Here is a 21,886-nt window from a genome sequence, read left to right as displayed (position 1 = left end):
ATAGTCGTTATGTATATATGTAATGACATAGTCGTTATGTTTTCTATGTGATAGGTAGATAGGTAGCCAGGCTAGTAATCAAGAAGGAAAGCATTGGCACCTGCCTAGTACCTTCCTAGTAGGCAGATAGGCAGGTAGGTACATAGGTAAGTGCCACATGAGTGAAGTTTCCTCATTAAGATTGACGAAGTGATAATAGTGAACGTGTGAAGCATCGTCAGTGCTCGATGGGAAACACGCTTCTATCATGACGGAAATGTTCGACGAATGCGGTACTATGTGATTTTTTTCTTGGATATATATATATATATATATATATATATATATATATATATATATATATATATATATATATATATATATATATATATATATATATATATATATATATATATATATATTTCCTGGTTAATATTTTAAGATTACAGCTACTGCAAGTTATTAATAAATTAATAATAAAATTATTACATCCATTTGCTCAGAAGTTACTGACCGGAACACAAACTGTGTTTTATGTATTTAACCATTTTCAGGACGAGGGAGAGACAATAGAGATGAATGAGCAACAGTCAGTCGTACAGGGATTAATTTGAGTTGCGTTTGCATTGTGCTGCTTTAAAAGAAAAACTGGTTGTAGGCGACAGTATTAATGACTGGCTAGAGGGGGAGAGGGGGAGAGAGAGACAGAGAGACAGAGAGACAGAGAGACAGAGAGACAGAGAGAGAGAGAGAGACAGGGAGAGAGTGAGACAGGGAGAGAGTGAGACAGAGAAAGAGAGAGAGACAGAGAGAGAGAGTGAGACAGACAGAGAGAGAGAGACAGGAAAAGAGTGAGACAGAGAGAGGGAGAGATGTACGTTCCTCCAGCAAATGGAGTTAAGAGTCAAGGAGGCCTCCTGACCTCTCGTGTTAGTCTTGGGAGCAAAGTCAACAGGCGCAAGAGAGCTAAGCAAACCAAGAATCTAATGATCATTTTTTATAATATTACAGATGAATAGTTTTGTGTGTTTTTATAGTTTAAGACATTTCCTTGTCACTGGGCGAAAACAGAACATATTTAGAATAAAGTCCATTAAATTTAGTTTCCACCTGTATATACATAACAAATGACCATAGAGACAAAAAAAAAAATTTACAAAATGAAAAATATACAATATGTGTCATTTTTATAGCTGAATCTTTCTGTATAAAGAAGTCCGTGTGGACAGACGAAACCCATTAACACAAATGAGAGCGGCGATGTGAAGGAGGTAGGGAAGGACGAGAACTTTAAAATGAGAAAAGTTACAGTTGAAGTAACTAATGAGAGTATAATGAGACGATATTTGCGATGAGAAAACTACTAGGCAGAGAAGAAATTGTTCGGTAGTTCTTCGTAGCTTCAAATGTGCTTTTTAAAAAGTTGCTTTACAATGTTCCCCCTGGCGACCTGATTACTAATATTTGCTAAACTAGTTTTCTTGCAGACTGTCTTCCTCGTGCACCTTTGCTTGCATTTATGTATGTGTGAAAATGTGTATGTATGTGTGTGTATGTGTAGGGGGGAGTGTTTACTATTTGTATTTACTATTTGTGCCTGCTGAATCGTGTCATTCGCCTTTCTATCCGATGTATTTTTCCCCTATTATATCTATTACATATTCCTCTCTTACACTCGTACACGTACATACACACACACACACACAGGCTCAGGAATCTGTACACAAGTTGATTGACAGTTAAGAGGCGGGGACCAAAGAGCCAGAGCTCAACCCCCGCAAGCACAACTAGGTGAGTACATACACACACACACACACACACACACATACACACACACACACACACACACACACACACACACACACACACACACACACACACACACACACACACACACACACACACACACACACACACACACACACACAGGATGGGTGGGACCTGGTAGCCTGGTGGATAGCGCGCAGGACTCGTAATTCTGTGGCGCGGGTTCGATTCCCGCACCAGGCAGAAACAAATGGGCTATGTTTCTTTCACCCTGAGTGCCCCTGTTACCTAGCAGTAAATAGGTACCTGGGAGTTAGTCAGCTGTCACGGGCTGCTTCCTGGGGTGTGTGTGTGTGTGGTGTGGAAAAAAAAGTAGTTAGTAAACAGTTGATTGACAGTTGAGAGGCGGGCCGAAAGAGCAAAGCTCAACCCCCGCAAACACAACTAGATGAACACAACTAGATGAATACACACACACACACACACACACACACACACACACACACACACACACACACACACACACACACACACACACACACACACACACATACACACAGGAATTGTCTAACCTGTCAAACTTCCAGGTACCTATTTACTACTAGGTGATCAGGTGCTTCAGGGTAAAAGAAACTCTGACCATATGTTTCTGTCTCAGCCGGGATGCCCCCGATGTGTGTGCGTGTGTGTACTCACCTAGTTATGCTTGCGGGGGTTGAGTTCTTTGGTCCCGCCTCTCAACTACCAATATACTGGTGTGCAGATTCCTGAGTGGTTTTAGCTCAATCATATCTACATTTGAAATTGTGTATGGCGTCAGACTCCACTACATCACTGCCTAATGCATTTTATTTATTAACTCCTCTGGCAATGAAAAAGTTTTTTCTAATGTCTCTGTGGCTCATTTGGCTACTCAGTTTTATTGCATTTTGTATTTTTTCGCCCTGTTGGACTAAAGCGATTTCCTCATATGGAGTAGTCAGACCCTGCAAACGTAACTTAACATGCATATTTGCTATACAAAACAACGATACATATGTAAATATTATATCCCTACATATTTGTTTTAGCATTGTTGTTAAAGCATTTTTTCTGTATTAATAACTCCACCCAGCCATGTGATGAACAACGAGAGTTTAGCAAACATCGTCACTTTATTTCAATATATATATATAAACATAAACATATAATTCTGAGGCCCACCAATATGAATTTTCCCACCAAAATGCGGCCTCGACGGTAATAATAAATATTAACTTTTCTGGCATAAATAACTTAAGATAAACCTTCAATTTTCCTTCACATGTATATTCAAAAGTTGCTACAGGAATAAACCTTCATGTGTTAACAAAATTCAATTAGAACAAACCTATGATTTAATAAGACAGGATTCCAGGGTATCTGGAAGCTGTGTGTGATTACAGCACCCAGAACGCATGTCTGCTTGAGTGGCTCCATCATGACCCGTATGAGAAGGTTAATTACATGCTCTGATCACAAAAAAAATCAATTCGCTTCACAAGGAAATGCATGTTCTGTTTATTGTGAGAAGCTCGTAATATTGACAAAGCATTCTGCATTCAGTCTCACCATTCTGAGTATAATGCTTAGTTTATTTCACCAGAGGGATTTCAACCACTACTGCACCTCAGAAGGCACGAACAACCCTGGTTTAGGTGAAGGCATGCTTGTGAGTGAGACTGTGGTGCAGGCGATGAGTCACAATAAAGTGGCTAAAGTATGTTGACCAGACCGCACACACTAGAAGGTAAAGGGACTACAACGTTTCTCAGTCGACTTGAGAATGGTCCAGGACGGACCGAAACGTCGTCGTCCCTTCACCTTCTAGTGTGTGGTCTGGTCAACGAGACTGTGGTAACTGAGGATGATGAGCAGACACATCCAACAGGTGGTACATTACCTCTCCGTTGAAGAAGCAGAAGAGAAGAGACACTCCAAGACCCTGTACGAAGCAAGGAACAGTTAATACCCTTATCGTTATATATTAGTATCATTTGAGTTGTTCTTATATGTAAATAATAAACAGATATACGGGGACAAACAACCAACGATGTTTAGATCTGGAAAAAATCCTTGTCAAAGATTATTTATAATATTAATCCCTGAACTTAGACTAAAGAAGGAAGGTAATTTAAAACAAAACAAAAAAAGACATCCAGGATGACTATATAGCTTTGAAAGGGATTTGAGGATAAGGAGACAGGATAAAAGGAGTAAAGCAACCTTGCCCTAGCACTTGAACCACGGGAATCGAATTGTAACACACATGACCCCCCTCCCCCTAGAGTTTGCACCCAGGGAAGCCTTCTCCAAGAGATCAGCCCAGATAACATCTGGATTATCTTGTATGTTGATTAAAAATTCCAGGGTTAGTCTTAGTCAGTTAGTTTCAAGTATGTAATATTTCATGATACTCTTGTCAAACATTGCAATGGAATTAGACCCCAGATTCTTATGTGTAAATATCCATGGATCTCCCCCTTTTTAGCCAGGTCAGAGGTCAGTCACGCACGTAATTAATAATTCCTCTCTTGAAGAGTGTATGGTGAATGTCAAACAAGCTTAATGGAAAAATTCTTGAGTGTTTGTGCACGTGTGGCCCGATCTCTTGCATCTTCGGTGCAGGTAGCAACAGCAAATCTACCCCTTCCCCTTTTTGGGGTGTACATATGGTCCTGTAGCAGACTTAGTTTGGAGAGAGTGCCAGACACCAGGGTCCAGAGAGGGTCTGTGGGGAACATCACACAGCCCGGGAGAGACAGAGGTTTTAAGGTAAAGTGTGATCTCTGAGGTTTTGTTCCATGTCTAAATTTCTTAACTATTGGCCAGTGTTAGAGTAGGATTTATAGTGGTGAATAACATAATTTGATTCCCAATAAACTTTGTTAAACTTCCCGTCTGTGTCAATTGTTGAATCTTCTTAGCCTTTTGGATATAGTGGGCTGACAACCGTCCCATAATTAATGACAGTTAAAGAAAGAAAGGATTCTCCAAGTCAAGCAATGTTTCTTGCCTCGCTGCTTGATATAGTTAATGGACAAGGCAGATGGTGGGAGTGTAGTTAATCCTGTGAAGCATTTCCTTGGAAGGGTACCTTTGGTTACGTTAATTATAAATACAGTGTTCAATAGCAAAGTTATCTTGAGGTTATCTTGAGTTGATTTCAGGGCTTTTTAGTGTCCCCGCGGCCCGGTCCTTGACCAGGCCTCCACCCCCAGGAAGCAGCCCGTGACAGCTGACTAACATCCAGGTACCTATTTTTACTGCTAGGTAACAGGGACATAGGGTGAAAGAAACTCTGCCCATTGTTTCTCGCCGGCGCCTGGGATCGAACCCAGGACCACAGGATCACAAGTCCAGCGTGCTGTCCGCTCGGCCGACCGGCTCCCTTGCCGGTCGTGTGTGTTACCAAGTGCAACCGATAGGAAGTGTTACTCAGTATAAGTATATTAGTGTTACATTATTAGTTCATATTATATAGTGGTGTTACAGGACGCCGACCTGCAAGAAGCGAGATCGTCGCTGTACAAACAGTCCCAGTGGATGCATCTTGTTGAAAAAAGAGTTACTCAACCAGCTAGTTCTATACCTAATTTATTTTTGTCGATCATTTATCGACCATTATTTATTATTTTCCAAAATATTAACTACTTGTCATATAAACATAAATTGTCTATAATTCGATGAATTGACTAGTCATCAACTTCGTTGGTTTGACCATTTCAATAAACATAACATCAAATACCATCAAATATTATCATGTTAACTGAGGCAGGATATGTTAATAGCTCCAAAGGCAGGTCTGCTGCACATTCCAGTGTGCAGATGAAGCAGGATGTTGGGACGCGAAGGTCTATGAGAGAATGAGAACCCCTTTATAGGACCCCTTTATAGGACCCCATTAAACATGATGAAAGAGGAAGAGAGAGAGAGTGAATAAAGCTGGAGTGGGTAAACAGTCTACCGAAAAGGGGGTGGAGAGGCAGGTAATAAATGATTAGGGTAAGAAAGGGCAAAACGAGTTTCATATAAACGGTAATTATAGAATAGAAGAACATATAAACGGTAATTAGAGAATAGAAGAAAAAGAAGTATGGGGTTAAGAGGTTCGCTTAATCAAGGATTGGAGAAGGAAAGAGGTGGTAGCTGCCTAAATCAATAAATGGGAAGAGAACGAAAGGAATCAGAGAAACGTAGTAACAAGATAAAGACGAAAGAGTAAATGTGAGGGTGTGGAAAATGAGAGGAAGAACAGATTAGTGGGAATTGAATATGACCGATTAGCATTAGGAAGAGGAGAAATCGCTGCATCCGGTTGGAAGAACGAATTAGCCGGTGGGAACGATCACTACTCAGGAGTGAAGAATGAATCATTCGGCTGCAAGAACGACCCACCCGGAGGGGAAAGGACTCACCTGGAAGGAGGCGACGACGGCGGACACCACAAGATAAACTTCCTCGCCAGGGGAGCCGATGGGAGGCCTGAAGGGAACCAGGATGTAGTGGAGACCCAGAAGCGGGATGAGGATCAGAGTCGCGCGCACCGCCTGTGGAAGAGGTTACTGCTACTTCTCATACTGTTACTTCTACTAGTGCAGCTGTTGCAACGGTCCTACTGCCTGTTTCTGCCATTCAAGGAGACTTCAGCTTATCTATCATCTTCTCAAGGTCACTGTAATATGTCAATCACTCCTCACGGATGCTGCAGTCAGTCAATCATCATTCATGAACACTTCAACCAGTCAGTCATCACTCACGAATAATTTAACCTTCCCCTCATGACTCATTGAAACCTTCACATCATTTCCCAAATATATAACAGCCTGACACACATTGGTCACAGACACTTTATCTTCTCTATCACAACACACAGATATATAACTGTCCATCACCACACACGAGTATATCAGACTGTCCATCACCACACACGAGTATATCAGACTGTCCATCACCATACACGAGTATATCAGACTGTCCATCACCACACACGAGTATATCAGACTGTCCATCACCACACACGAGTATATCAGACTGTCCACCACCACACACGAGTATATCAGACTGTCCATCACCACACACGAGTATATCAGACTGTCCATCACCACACACGAGTATATCAGACTGTCCATCACCTCACACGAGTATATCAGACTGTCCATCACCATACACGAGTATATCAGACTGTCCATCACCACAGACGAGTATATCAGACTGTCCATCACCACACACGAGTATATCAGACTGTCCATCACCACACACGAGTATATCAGACTGTCCATCACCACACACGAGTATATCAGACTGTCCATCACCACACACGAGTATATCAGACTGTCCATCACCACACACGAGTATATCAGACTGTCCATCACCTCACACGAGTATATCAGACTGTCCATCACCATACACGAGTATATCAGACTGTCCATCACCACACACGAGTATATCAGACTGTCCATCACCTCACACGAGTATATCAGACTGTCCATCACCATACACGAGTATATCAGACTGTCCATCACCACACACGAGTATATCAGACTGTCCATCACCACACACGAGTATATCAGACTGTCCATCACCACACACGAGTATATCAGTCTGTCCATCACCATACACGAGTATATCAGACTGTCCATCACCACACACGAGTATATCAGACTGTCCATCACCACACACGAGTATATCAGACTGTCCATCACCTCACACGAGTATATCAGACTGTCCATCACCATACACGAGTATATCAGACTGTCCATCACCACACACGAGTATATCAGACTGTCCATCACCATACACGAGTATATCAGACTGTCCATCACCACACACGAGTATATCAGACTGTCCATCACCACACACGAGTATATCAGTCTGTCCATCACCTCACAGGAATAAAACAGATGTATATAATTATATAACCCTCTCTGGAATAACTCACAGACACTGCATTCCACCCTTCATAAATCTATAGATTACAGGATACTCGGTCCTGTAACTTCCTTTTCATGTGTCCTTTGTTGTCATCCGGTCCAGTTAAGGGTATTTTCCTATCAGCCCTTAATAAGATAATTGTTTCTGAGGTGAAGAGGGAACGTGGGGAGAGGTAATATTGGACGGTTTATATACTGATTCACTATGGGCTAAAATCATATTGAGTTGAATGACGTGTTCCGTGTGTGGTACGAGGTGTTCCCTGTGTATGGAACGGAGTGTTCACATGTGAATAACATGAGGTGGTTCGTGTGTATTTTATGTGTTCCGTGTGTATGGTATGATAAGTTCCGTGTATAAAATATGTGGTGTTCTGTGTGTGTATGATATACTCTAGATTTTCAACTGTAAGTGGAAGTGTTTTGGAATAGATTGGTATATTTTGGTGGTATGCTGAATATTGCAGTTAGATGTTTATTTGTTCATATACAGTAGTGGTATGTAACGTGGAATAATGTAGTGGACTGGAATGATTTCTGTATTTTACGGTACGTTAAGATATGTGGTAATTTAATATATTTATAGACAAAATACGAGAACATCACAGTTCAATAAAGTTTAATAATTTTGCATAAATCAGCGTTCAGCAACACAAACTACCAATAGTTTATCACTTAATCAAAAACAAATTTATACAATATATTTTTCCAGAATTATTTCAGGCTATAATCAGCAAATTACATCATTAGCTCGAAGTCTTGAATGTAGTACAAATAATGTCTCTAGAACCATTATATTTTAATATAATTGCACTATTCCAACTTTAAGAAAGAGAAACTTGTCTCTGAAGATTGCGTATGCATACGCAAACACACACACGCACACACACGCGCGTGCACAAACACACACACAGGAAATACGCATGATCAACAAGTGGAATACTCTTAAGTTGTAGAAGCCACCTCCAACCTCAACTTTAAAGTTAGATTCAGCTAAGAATTCGAACTAATGAATAGTTAAATTATAATAACATGAACAAAAAAGCTAATTTGAGGAGGGCATTAAGAGCTAGAACTTGCAAACGATCATTCATACACATACACATTAAGTTAATATAGCCCCACTCTCACCACCTAGAGAGAGAGAGGAGGAGGAGAGAGAGAGAGAGAGAGAGAGAGAGAGAGAGAGAGAGAGAGAGAGAGAGAGAGAGAGAGAGAGAGAGAGAGAGAGAGAGAGAGAGAGAGAGAGAGAGAGAGAGAGAGAGAGAGAGAGAGAAGGGGGTGGGGGAAATATGGCAACTGTTGTATGAAGCAGTTTTGTAAAAATTATTTAATTAAGCAGAAGATGAATGTATTATTATGAAAGTGAGTCAAAAACAATATTAAGGTTCAGTAGGAAGCTCCATACATTAATTTGCAATGAGATAGGAAGTTGAAACGAATGGTTATATATATATATATATATATATATATATATATATATATATATATATATATATATATATATATATATATGATTTCTATCTGCCATTTCACTTATATTTCTCTAAATAAAATAGATAAATAAACAAACCATTAAACCATTATAAATAAATAAAAGATAATAAATAAACCATTTCTTTACCTCCTTCTCCTTTCAGACCTTGCCATCGTCTTTCTAAAGAACTCCTCCTCCTCATCCTTCTCTAATATCCTCTCTCTCTACATCTAGATTTACTGCAGCTATTAGTACGAGACTTCTGTAACATGGTTAGCGGATGGCCCAAGTGCAGCATCATCGTTTGTTTTCATTGTGCTTGTTCGTTAGTTGCATTAGTGTATACTGCCTTGTCTGACGTATCTTTAAAATTGGTACCAGCAGCTGGCTGGCCCAATTTTGCTCCTATTTTAGAGACAAATTGTTGCAGGCGGTCTCCCGCAACAAGCCAGAGTGGCTCTTTGCTTGGTCTAAGGTTCAATCCTCCGTGGTAATACCGTATAGCACATTTTCGTACATACTGTTTATTAAAACATGAATTCCACCTCATCTACATTTCCTTACACATATTTCCACAACGCTACCTATCCGTTATATGTGATTGAATTATACTTCTGCTGAGAAATGCTCCGTCTAGTCGTCCACTTGAACTTATGGAGCTTATATGCTTAGTCAGGAACTCGATATTGTAACATTTTTAGATTAAGAAACTTTGGAAGGCAGCTCTGGTTTTAGGCCGCTGGGAAGAGAGTTCTGGACATAATATGTGACCTTGACAGTGTAATGGGTCACATGAGGCACCGACCTTGTTACGTGGACAGAGCTGTTGCCTCAGCACTCACCTTGTTAGGTCTTATTAGATGAGTGTGTGATTGTCTTGGCACTGACCTCGTGGGTGTAGTGTGTTGTCAGGACACTGAATGACCCTGCAGGTGTATTTTGTTGCTGTCAGAACACTGACGATACAAGTGTTGCTGTCAGTACACTGATTCAGCAAATGTCTTCCTTTAGTGTCGGGGGCATTGACAGTATAGGTGGAGTGGGCGGATATCGAGGCAGATATCATGTGGGGTAGGATTTGGGCACTGACCTTGCGGGTGGAGTGGGTGTCTGGAGATGTATTGACGGCGCGCAGCTTCGTAACCAAGACCCTGACGATGTTGACCAGGAAGAAGAGGTTGAGCAGCAAGGAGAGCACCACAGGGACGCTCAGGATGTAGTTGTATGGTCCGTTGTCCATCCAACAGCTGTATAAAACATTGGCTTGAGGAGCTGAACGCGATATTAGATGCATGATAAAATAAATACATAGGAATACATGAGAAGTAAAAGAGTATATTTATATATATATATATATATATATATATATATATATATATATATATATATATATAACAAAGTTCAAATAAAGTAAATATATATGTGTACATACAAAAGAATGGGGGTGGTAGGAGAAGATAATATTAGTGTTCAGTGAGAAACCACAAGGTCTCCTCTGAATGCTTTTTATTTTCTTCTCCGAGGCTATGGGTCCCCACATTGGCACCAGAGGTGGTACCCTCACAAACTTTAAAAAAAAAAAAAAATATATATATATATATATATATATATATATATATATATATATATATATATATATATATATATATATATAGATATATATATATATATATATATATATATATATATATATATATATATATATATATATATATATATATATATTACACATAGTGTGATTGTATAACGAGGGTCATAGGGTGGCTGGGGTCGACCCCCATGCTCCTCATTAAGTAGGACTGGTTCCTACTACATAATAATCAAGTATCAAATCTGAAGTGTGGATATCATGTTTCATAAGAGTGTTTTTCAATCGAATTTTTGGCTGTTATCGATGTTGAACCACGTTCCATAAAGTAATGGTAGAATGGTAGGGAAAGGAAGGAGGGAGAAAAGAAGAATGAGAGGGAGGGAGCGAGACTGGGAGGTAAGAAGGGACAGAGGGAGAATCGAGACAAAGGAATAAGAAAGCCAGCTGTCGAAATTCTTGAAGGAATGGGTGGCGTTCTGACGTGACAACTGGAGAAAGTGCTTCGTTTGGCGTGAAACACACACCAGGGGAGACCCAAGAGCCGAAGCTCAACCTCCGCGAGCACAGTGTATGAGATAAACTATGTGGTGAGGAGGAGAAGACAAACACATAGAAAGAAATAGAGGGAGAAGAGCCAGATGACGATAATATTCACACAAAATCATCGAATATCATTGAACTTCCTGTATCATTGAATTATTATTTCTTCATAATTAAACATTATCCACACATGACCACACTAAACATTATTGACGTATAACCCACATTAAAAAAATCAACTTTCCCCTATGTAGACACTCACTGGACATTCTGGGCGCTGTCAGCGGCTCTCGAACACCCGTAGACGATGGTCAAGATGGCAGGAGCGCCCCACCCGAGGATGTAGAACCATTTCATGATCCTGTCCTCCGCAACGAACGCCACCACCAGCAGCGTGTGCAAGTAGAGGCCCTCGCAGAACATCCAGAAGTAGTTGGAGACGAGGAAGTAGTGGAGGAAAACATGCAGCACCTGACATTCCACCTGCAAACGAGGTAATTAAGACGATGAAGCGGTAAAAGCAGTACGGGAATATAGTAGATTCTGACGATGAGTTACATTGTCGTGGCTGAAGATATGATGACCAAACCACATATGAGAAGATGAGGAGACGACGACGATTCGGTCCGTCCTGGACCATTATAAAGTCGATTGTGAACGTCGTCGTCTCCTCGTCTTCTGGTGTGTGGTTTGGTCAATACTTGGTCGGACATGTGGATAGGACGGAGGAAAAGAATGATGCCTAACCATTTAGACTATCGGGAATCGAGCACCGACCTGTATAAATGATACATATATGATTACATTATAAATGACTCAGTTAAGTAAGATACTACGGGTATACGCAGTTGATGCTCTACTTCACGTAGCGTAAACAAACAAAAAGCCGCATTTAAACTTCAATTAGAATATGGGGAAGCAGGAGAAAAGTAAAAAAGTCCAAGTTAAATCAAAAGTTAATTTAATAAAACAAAATAAAAGCTACTTTAACACCTGAAATACAACTGACCTCGTACATGTAATTTAGAAGACAAAATAAAATAAAACCATAAACACTAATATCATACATTTCTTATACATATATGTCTAAGACTTTATACATACATATAAATCATTTAAACTCATTGCTCCACCCACTCGGGATTCGAACCCAGGCCGCCGCCGATATTTCTTTATTATTAATATGAAATATTTATATTTCTGGGCGGAACTCCCGCACGATAACGAGACTACCATTTTTATAACGAGAATTTTACAATAATTCAAAATGATAAGAGTGGTGCACTCTTACGCAAAAAAATTACAATTCCTCCCACGTGTCCACACCAATTTGGGGACGGTGGTCCGAAGCTCATTTTGGAGGCTGGAAGAGGCAGATGCGAGCCTCATGGAAGGTCAAAGGTCAAGCCTCTCCCTCCCTCCTTCCCTCTCTCTCTCTCTCTCCCAGCCTCCATTCACTACCACACTAAGTGCACCTCGTGAAATTCTAAGAGGGCACTTTACGGTGGACCTTAGCATTTAGGTTCCCTTGGCCATAACACGACACGAATTTATTTTAATATTCGATATGATAACAGCACCTACGACACCTCGACACAAATAGATAGCAAATAGATAGCTCAGCAAATATTTATATACCTATTACTACATATAATTTTGTTTAGTATTTATATCTCCGAGCACAGCGACGGTGTGTAGGAATGACGTGAGGCCGAGCACAGCACCACATTGCTCGCGACGTCCAAACACGTGCTCGATAATGTACAGGGTGTCTCAAGAAATGCACGTACACACTTAAATACCGTTCCTCCAACAAAATATCAACGCCGATGATGCATCTGTACTCTAGTGTACTCCAACAGCCTGGTTGATCAGTCCGGCAACCAGGAGGCCTGGTCGACGACCGGGCCGTGGGGACGCTAAGCCCCGGAAGCACCTCAAGGTAACCTCAAGGTAGTGTGAATAATACCCAAGTGCAACGTTGAACCAACGTCGAAATAAACGTTGAAGATGTCGAAATAAACGTTGAAGACGTCGAAATAAACGTTGAAGATGTCGAAATAAACGTTGAAGACGTCGAAATAAACGTTGAAGACGTCGAAATAAACGTTGAAGACGTCGAAATAAACGTTTAAAACGTCGAAATAAACGTCGAAGGCGTCGAAATAAACGTCGAAGAGGTCGAATCGACATTATTCTGGTATATTGGGCCCAGTGGGCCTGCTGACCGCTCGCCAGCATTCGTGGTAGGTTTAAAGCAGACGGAGACACCACCATGTATGTTATATTACATATATCATATATGTTATATTATATAATATTGATATTCTCTATCAAAGCTACAATGAGAAAGAATTAACAGGAATCAAATGGTGATTATATATTTTTTTGAGACACCTGAAGGGCGCCTGATAGTTTCATTAGGGCGATTAATAAGCTTCGTTGTAATATTCACAACACATTGTTGATTAATTGACATGATATTAGTGCATTGGGTTTTTTTAACTGGCGTATTTATTAGCTTAAAGGGGGAAGTACCTGTCTCCAGCCCTTGCGACTCACTTGGTGTACCTGCCTGGTGTACCTGTAGTCTCCCTCCCCCCCCCCTGGTGTACCTGTGGTCCCCCTCCCCCCCCCTTGGTGTACCTGTGGTCTCCCTCCCCCGTCCCCCAGGTGTACCTGTGGTCTCCCCCCCTGGTGTACCTGTGGTCTCCCTCCCCCCCCCCTGGTGTACCTGTGGTCTCCCTCCCCCCTCCCCCTGGTGTACCTGTGGTCTCCCTCCCCCGTCCCCCTGGTGTACCTATGGTCTGCCTCCCCCCTGCTCCCCCTGGTGTACCTGTGATCCCCCTCCCCCCCCCCTGGTGTACCTGTGGTCCCCCTCCCCCCCCTGGTGTACCTGTGGTGGCAAGACTAATAGAACTTACTACAACTACTTACATAAACTACTTGCATCAGCTACTTCCCTAGATTGCTAGTACTTAACATTTCTTCCGTGGAAACAGCTGAGTCCGTGCAGCCAAATTGGGCAGCTGAGTAGTAGGGTTGTTGTTGTTTTTTAAGTTTCACTACTTGGAACAAAAAGTTCCAAGTAGCACGGGCTATGGTGAGCCCACAGTGGACTTACCTGGCACAGGAAGGGGGAGGGGGTAGTAGGGGAACCTTCTTTAATATAAATGTTACGGATTGGGGCGGACGCCAGTCTTCATTTAGTGTGGTGTTGTGTTACCGTCCTCGGGACGGATATAAAGGCTGTATAGGATATAAGGGGAGGGATATATTAAGGAAGGAAGCGTTATATCCCTGCTACGGGAGACATCTCCCGTCACGCAGGGTGCAGTCGCACCTCCACAGATCTCCAGTATCAACTATTGATACTGGTAATGGCTCAAAAGGGCCACCACTTACGGGCTATCCATGCCCGTGCCACCTTTTAGGTAGCTTAATCTTCATCAATCAATCTATATCCCCGCTCCTGTGCCAGGTAAGTCCACTACGGGCTCACCATAGCCCGTGCTGCTTGGAACATTTTGTTCTGAGTAGCTGAATCTAAAACAACAGCAACATAAAGGGAGAGATATATTTACCTTACTGACCTTTTACGGGCTATTCATGCCCGTGCCACCTCTTGGGTGGCTTAATCTTCGTCAATTATCATTTTTTCTGACCAGTCACCATATATACTTAATTCAGGATTACTTGTGTGTGTTTCTGACTTTTGGTGTACTTATACACTTTCCTGCCCCTGTGGTCGGGTTGTGAAGTGTTGAAGGGGGTGCGGTGTTGAAGGGGGAGTGCGGTGTTGAAGGGGGTGCGGTGTTGAAGGGGGAGTGCGGTGTTGAAGGGGGTGCGGTGTTGAAGGGGGAGTGCGGTGTTGAAGGGGGTGCGGTGTTGAAGGGGGTGCGGTGTTGAAGGGGGTGCGGTGTTGAAGGGGGTGCGGTGTTGAAGGGGGAGTGCGGTGTTGAAGGGGGTGCGGTGTTGAAGGGGGTGCGGTGTTGAAGGGGGAGTGCGGTGTTGAAGGGGGAGTGCGGTGTTGAAGGGGGAGTGCGGTGTTGAAGGGGGTGCGGTGTTGAAGGGGGAGTGCGGTGTTGAAGGGGGAGTGCGGTGTTGAAGGGGGTGCGGTGTTGAAGGGGGTGCGGTGTTGAAGGGGGAGTGCGGTGTTGAAGGGGGTGCGGTGTTGAAGGGGGAGTGCGGTGTTGAAGGGGGTGCGGTGTTGAAGGGGGTGCAGTGTTGAAGGGGGTGCGGTGTTGTGAGGTCCGGCTCACTAAACAACAGGACTTTTTCTACGCAAAAAACAAAATGCAGCAGTTTCGCTTAACCGAGAGCACACGAACCACGCATCCCATTTAACCTGTGGAAACCGATGAACAGAAGAGGTAAATACTATGATAAAATATTTCACTAATAGGTCGTATTTTTAACGGATTAGTCGGGGTCCCGAATAAAATGCGACGTAGGAGAGAACACGCTTTCCAGACAGCCGAAATCCTCTCCTGCTTAACTTTATTCTTGTCGCTTAGATTTCAGCTCAATTTTTGTCCAGATTTAATACACTTTCCAACCTTTGCACATTTAATGTTTCTCTTTATATAAGAGAGTCTTAAACTTATGTTATCGGGAATATGTCTTTTCCAAAATCCCAACTGCTTCATATTGTTGTTTTGTTGATGTCACTCCAGGAGCGCCCTGGTCTCAAGCACTCTTGGCTGCACCAGCCCTCTATTGTTTGTTGATGTCACTCCAGGAGCGCCCTGGTCTCAAGCACTCTTGGCTGCACCAGCCCTCTATTGTTTGTTGATGTCACTCCAGGAGCGCCCTGGTCTCAAGCACTCTTGGCTGCACCAGCCCTCTATTGTTTGTTGATGTCACTCCAGGAGCGCCCTGGTTTCAAGCACTCTTGGCTGCACCAGCCCTCTATTGTTTGTTGATGTCACTCCAGGAGCGCCCTGGTCTCAAGCACTCTTGGCTGCACCAGCCCTCTATTGTTTGTTGATGTCACTCCAGGAGCGCCCTGGTCTCAAGCACTCTTGGCTGCACCAGCCCTCTATTGTTTGTTGATGTCACTCCAGGAGCGCCCTGGTCTCAAGCACTCTTGGCTGCACCAGCCCTCTATTGTTTGTTGATGTCACTCCAGGAGCGCCCTGGTTTCAAGCACTCTTGGCTGCACCAGCCCTCTATTGTTTGTTGATGTCACTCCAGGAGCGCCCTGGTCTCAAGCACTCTTGGCTGCACCAGCCCTCTATTGTTTGTTGATGTCACTCCAGGAGCGCCCTGGTCTCAAGCACTCTTGGCTGCACCAGCCCTCTATTGTTTGTTGATGTCACTCCAGGAGCGCCCTGGTCTCAAGCACTCTTGGCTGCACCAGCCCTCTATTGTTTGTTGATGTCACTCCAGGAGCGCCCTGGTCTCAAGCACTCTTGGCTGCACCAGCCCTCTATTGTTTTCTTATTCAAACTAATGACGACGTTACCACTAATGTGACTACGCTATCCCGCGCTCAACGGCGTAGTTAAAGTTAACAGTGTGGTGGCGTTAGTGCTTAAAATTGTCAGTATTGACCTTGTGGGGGGAGACTGTGCTTGGCTTGGTCGGTAACCCACGGGGTAATGGGAACAATATGTTAATTTTTGGATTGTAAATAAAATAATATTCGTGATCTTGATAATTATGTAAACTAGGATTGGATTGTAAACAATGGAATATACGACAAACTTGATAATTATGTAAACTAGGATTGGATTGTAAACAATGGAATATACGACAAACATGATAATTATGTAAACTAGGATAAAAAAAAAGCATGTCGTAAATACAATGAAACCTATTATAGCTGTAATGAACAAGCGCCTTATATGCAACAAGTTTCTCAGAAAGTTATATTAGTTCTTGAAACTTTTGCTGCTATACAGAGGTCAGTCCACACACTTAACCCAGCACTTTCTCCCGACAACTGTAAGAAGCATGGCAACACCCTAATATATATATAAACATAACAGAATAAACTGCAAATGTACAAACAAATATGTGTTGACAAAACCACTAAGGAGAATGCCGGGAACTACGTAAATAAACAGACCGATGCCGTCTACTCCTGCGCTGAACCACATAAAGACAGAACAAAACAAAAGCGAATCAAGGCTTTTATTGGTGGACAGTTTTCATCGGGATAATGCGATCCCAGCTCACAGCCTGGGATATAAGATCTCAGAGCCTCAGAGCCAAGCCGGAGGTGTTCTTTGAGATCTTTCCTCCAGCTCAATATTATCGACGCCGTCTGTTACTGAGGTGGCAGAGCACAATGTCTTAAAGATGTGTTTATCATAGTGCACAGCTGTGTTTTTCTGTCGCAGCATAAAGGTGTTGTTGATCACAGCATATAACTGTGTCTATCATATCACTGTATACGGCTCAGTTTATAATAGATGATCATCTCTGGGAACTCGGCGTCTTTACGTGCTAACGTGTGATCTATGGGGGATCAATATTAAGGGGATCCTCTTCATCCTATACCTCAAGTCTCTCTCTCTGACCTGCTGGACTGTGTCTCTTGGACCGAAGGCAAAGTTCTTGTGCCACAGGCAGCCTAATTCAGCGATTTTGTTGCAAAATGCCGTGACTCGAGGCTGTATTCGAAGGCACGTCAATCTTAGTTCGAATTTCCTCAGATTAATTTAACATGAGGACTGTGTAATGAGGCTAAATGATTCTGATATAGTCTTCAATCATTTTGGGTTTCTACGTATAATTTTTTGAGCCATTTCAAGTTCTGCAATATAAATATTTGGTCCATGTTTTGTGTTTATTAATATGTACATGAGTTCTATTATATAATATACTCCGGGGACCTAGTTGTTCATTACCTAGATGTGTGTGTGATCCTGTTTAGTTGTTACATAGTTGCGTGTGTGTGTGTGTGTGTGTGTGTGTGTGTGTGTGTGTGTGTGTGTGTGTGTGTGTGTGTGTGTGTGTGTGTGTGTGTGTGTGTGTGTGTGTGTGTATGTGTGCGAGTGTAAGCGCGCGTGCGTGCGTGTGCTGGTGCCAGAAGAGAAACAAAGGTCTTACCGCATTGCTAGCGAGGAGGTCGACATTATTCACCACACACTCGTACCACACCAGCCACATCGCGTTGTTGATGATGAAGCTGAGGAACAGGTTCTTGTGGATGGTGACCCGCGTGCACTTGAGGGACCTGACGAGGACAGCATCGTTGGGGTCAGGAGGCTCGTTAAGGTGGCTGAAGGGGGGGGGGGGCTGATGGTTAGTGGTGGGAGTAGTGGTGAAGATAGTGGCCCTTGGAGATTGTGACGATTGAGTAGTTGGAGGAAAGGGGTAGTGATAGTGAAGGTTTTAATTGAGAAGACTGTTGGTTGTAAGGTTAGAAGAGGTGGTGGTTGGGGGTAGGATCATTAGAAGTAGAATATAAAGTGGTGGTAGTTGGAGTGGTAGTAGTGGTTATCTTGAGGTTATCTTGAGGTTATCTTGAGATGATTTCGGGGCTTTAGTGTCCCCGCGGCCCGGTCCTCGACCAGGCCTCCACCCCCAGGAAGCAGCCCGTGACAGCTGACTAACTTCCAGGTACCTATTTACTGCTAGGTAACAGGGGCATTCAGGGTGAAAGAAACTTTGCCCATTTGTTTCTGCCTCGTGCGGGAATCGAACCCGCGCCACAGAATTACGAGTCCTGCGCGCTATCCACCAGGCTACGAGGCCCCTACCTCGTGGTGGTGGTGATGATGGTGATATACAACAATCAAAATAATGCAGATAGTGATGGTTGTTATCTGTATGGTGTCCAGGGGCAACACAATTAATATTCCCGAACTAGAAATTGGTTGTAGGTGAAATTTCCATTTAGGAGCTTTTTATAGCCCAGGAACGAATATATATTCAACGACAATAAATCTGTAGCGTCTACTTTCATGACGTCTGACTTATGATTTTCTAGTGATGTGAGACCAATCAAGGTCTCAATCAACCTGGAAATGAATTTCTTTGGAGAATGTCCCACGTGACAGGGAAGATATATTGGTTTTGTTGTCATTCGTCTTCTCCATTTGAGAAGTAAATGTGAGATGTTCCTTCCCTCAAGACGACGTCGAGGGGGCACCGGGAGTTCCTTAGTTCAGCAGTCTCAAGCAGCTTATTTATTGGATATTAATACCCGCAATACTTTCCGTTCCGTCTCTTCCACTCCGTCCATTCTTTCCAGTATTTATTCTCAGTTGCATCCTTTCCTTCCAGCCGTTGCGCTTTTTACATTGCATTTGTTATCTAATTCTCCCTTCAGCTGTCTCCCTCTCTGGTCATTATATTTACTGCTCCATTATTCCCCTCTCCATCTCCATTTTCATCTTTTTTCCCCAATTCTCTTGACTATAAATCTCTTTGCTTCTCATTCTCTCCCAGCCCCATGTCTCCTCCGTCCCAGGGAACATACAACCAAACTACAACGTTTTTAACTGTTGTTAAGTTTTATTTATTTTTATTTTAACAACGTTGTAGCAATGTTCAAATAGCATTGTAGTTAGTTGTGTGTGTCGGATGGGTTCATCTTTTCCCTCCTCCTTACCTCACCACTCTTCCCCCTCTCTCTCTCTCTCTCTCTCTCTCTCTCTCTCTCTCTCTCTCTCTCTCTCTCTCTCTCTCTCTCTCTCTCTCTCTCTCTCTCTCTCTCTCTCTCTCTCTCTCTCTCTCTCTCTCTCTCTCTCTCTCTCTCTCTATCTATCTATCTCTCTCTTTCTTTCTCCCCACTATCTACCTCCCTCCCTCCCTTCCTCCCTCCCTTCCTCCCTCCCTTCTTCCCTCCCTCTCTTCCTGTCTTCCTCTCCTTCTCTCTCCTTCCCTTTCTTCCTGCTTCTCTTCCTTCCTTTTTCCACCAGCTCCTTCCCCTCTCACCTCTCACTCGCAGCTCAGTTCACCCTACTCTCACGACCCATTTCTCCCTGCAGGGCCGCTTAACCTATTATCTTTACTGGATTTTAACAACAAAATTGCACTGAAATTATGGCGAATCACTGCAGGAAAATATTTCAGTCTTCTCCCTTCATACAATTCCCCGGAGAAGGTGTAGTATGCAGCTCGTAGTGTACAGTATGGTATAGTATGCGTCGCAGCTCCAAGTGTACTTCTGAACCGCGTACTTTCTTCCGTGTTCTTCATAAATCTGATTTATCCTCATCTAACCAGTCATGACGTTCTTTCTTCCGTGTTCTTCACAAATCTGATTTATCCTCATCTAACCAGTCATGACGTTCTTTCTTCCGTGTTCTTCATAAATCTGATTTATCCTCATCTAACCAGTCATGACGTACTTTCTTCCGTGTTCTTCACAAACCTGATTTATCCTCATCTAACCAGTCATGACGTTCTTTCTTCCGTGTTCTTCTTAAACCTGATTTATCTTCATCTAACCAGTCATGACGTTCTTTCTTCCGTGTTCTTCTTAAACCTGATTTATCCTCATCTAACCAGTCATGACGTTCTTTCTTCCGTGTTCTTCACAAATCTGATTTATCCTCATCTAACCAGTCATGGTCTATCTTATAAAAAGATAGTTCTGGTTAAGCTCAGTTAGGATAAGTTCTTGATGCATTCAGGAATTTACTTTCGGGGCTCGGTGAATAGGCACGAACAACTCTAGGATGTTTGTCTAAATATTACACAAAAATTCGTTGACACAAAATATATCTATAAAAACCATACATGTTACCGGCAGTCACTGAAGTTACATGTTCTATGTAAAGATGAGGAGAGGGGGAACGTGGGTGTTGAGGCTTGGCTGTAAATCCCCTTCTCTTACTTTATGATTATACCGGATTACTCAGCCCCACCCCACCCCCACCACGACCCCACCCCACCCCCACCCCGCCCCATCCCCACCCCTACCCCTCCCATAGCCAGACCTCGTCTATCTTGACCTAACCCGGCTTTGATCTGGCATCACCAAACCTGACCTAATCTGGCTGAATCCTGCCAAATCTGTGTTCAAAACAAGAAAAACACAGTCTTTTAAAAAGAAAAAAGTAACTAATGTGCTCTACCCTGAAAACAGAAAGGGCGTAATATTCACATTGGGATAAATGGAGTTGCTTATAATATTTTTATATGTTAGGATAGACTATTAATATATATATATATATATATATATATATATATATATATATATATATATATATATATATATATATATATATATATATATATATATATATATATATACATATATATCAGTATATAAGGCAGTAATGTCACACAACATATGAGGTTGGATGTAAAAAATAAGCACAGTAAAAATAAAAAATAAATTCAGAAATTTCGTCCCTCTCAGAACCTCATCAAGCAAGCACTGTTTGACTCCTCAACGAGCAGAAAACGTCTTACTAGATGTCAATAAGCCTTACTAGATGTCATTAGGCCTTATTAGAAATCTTTCATGATAAACCTGGAAAATATTATGCTTCAATACACATTAATAATCCACTGATACCTGAATGTGTTCTTTAATAAAATGGTGAAAAACTGAAAAACCATTCGAGGAGTGCTAGGAATCTCAGGCACAGAGCAACTGACTCCAGATGACTGGGC

General features: G+C 42.4%; 1 protein-coding gene across 6 annotated transcripts in view; it reads right to left on the bottom strand.

Annotated features, from left to right (window-relative positions):
• LOC123752675 (calcitonin gene-related peptide type 1 receptor) overlaps positions 1 to 21,886 on the bottom strand; it is a 211,359-nt gene that overhangs the window by 12,289 nt on the left and 177,184 nt on the right. For all 6 annotated transcript variants that reach the window (XM_069316408.1, XM_069316406.1, XM_069316404.1 and 3 more), the window contains exons 6-10: positions 18,365 to 18,491; positions 11,568 to 11,788; positions 10,265 to 10,421; positions 6,183 to 6,314; positions 3,668 to 3,709 (exon numbers count right to left, since the gene is read on the bottom strand). In XM_069316408.1, the coding sequence (XP_069172509.1) occupies positions 3,668 to 3,709; positions 6,183 to 6,314; positions 10,265 to 10,421; positions 11,568 to 11,788; positions 18,365 to 18,491 (679 nt within the window). The remainder of the gene's footprint in view (positions 1 to 3,667; positions 3,710 to 6,182; positions 6,315 to 10,264; positions 10,422 to 11,567; positions 11,789 to 18,364; positions 18,492 to 21,886) is intronic.

The sequence above is a fragment of the Procambarus clarkii genome, chromosome 83 (assembly GCF_040958095.1).
Source record: "Procambarus clarkii isolate CNS0578487 chromosome 83, FALCON_Pclarkii_2.0, whole genome shotgun sequence".
NCBI lineage: Eukaryota > Metazoa > Arthropoda > Malacostraca > Decapoda > Cambaridae > Procambarus > Procambarus clarkii.
The sequence above is the reverse complement of the archived record's forward strand: the minus strand, read 5'-3'. Positions and strand labels throughout refer to the sequence as shown.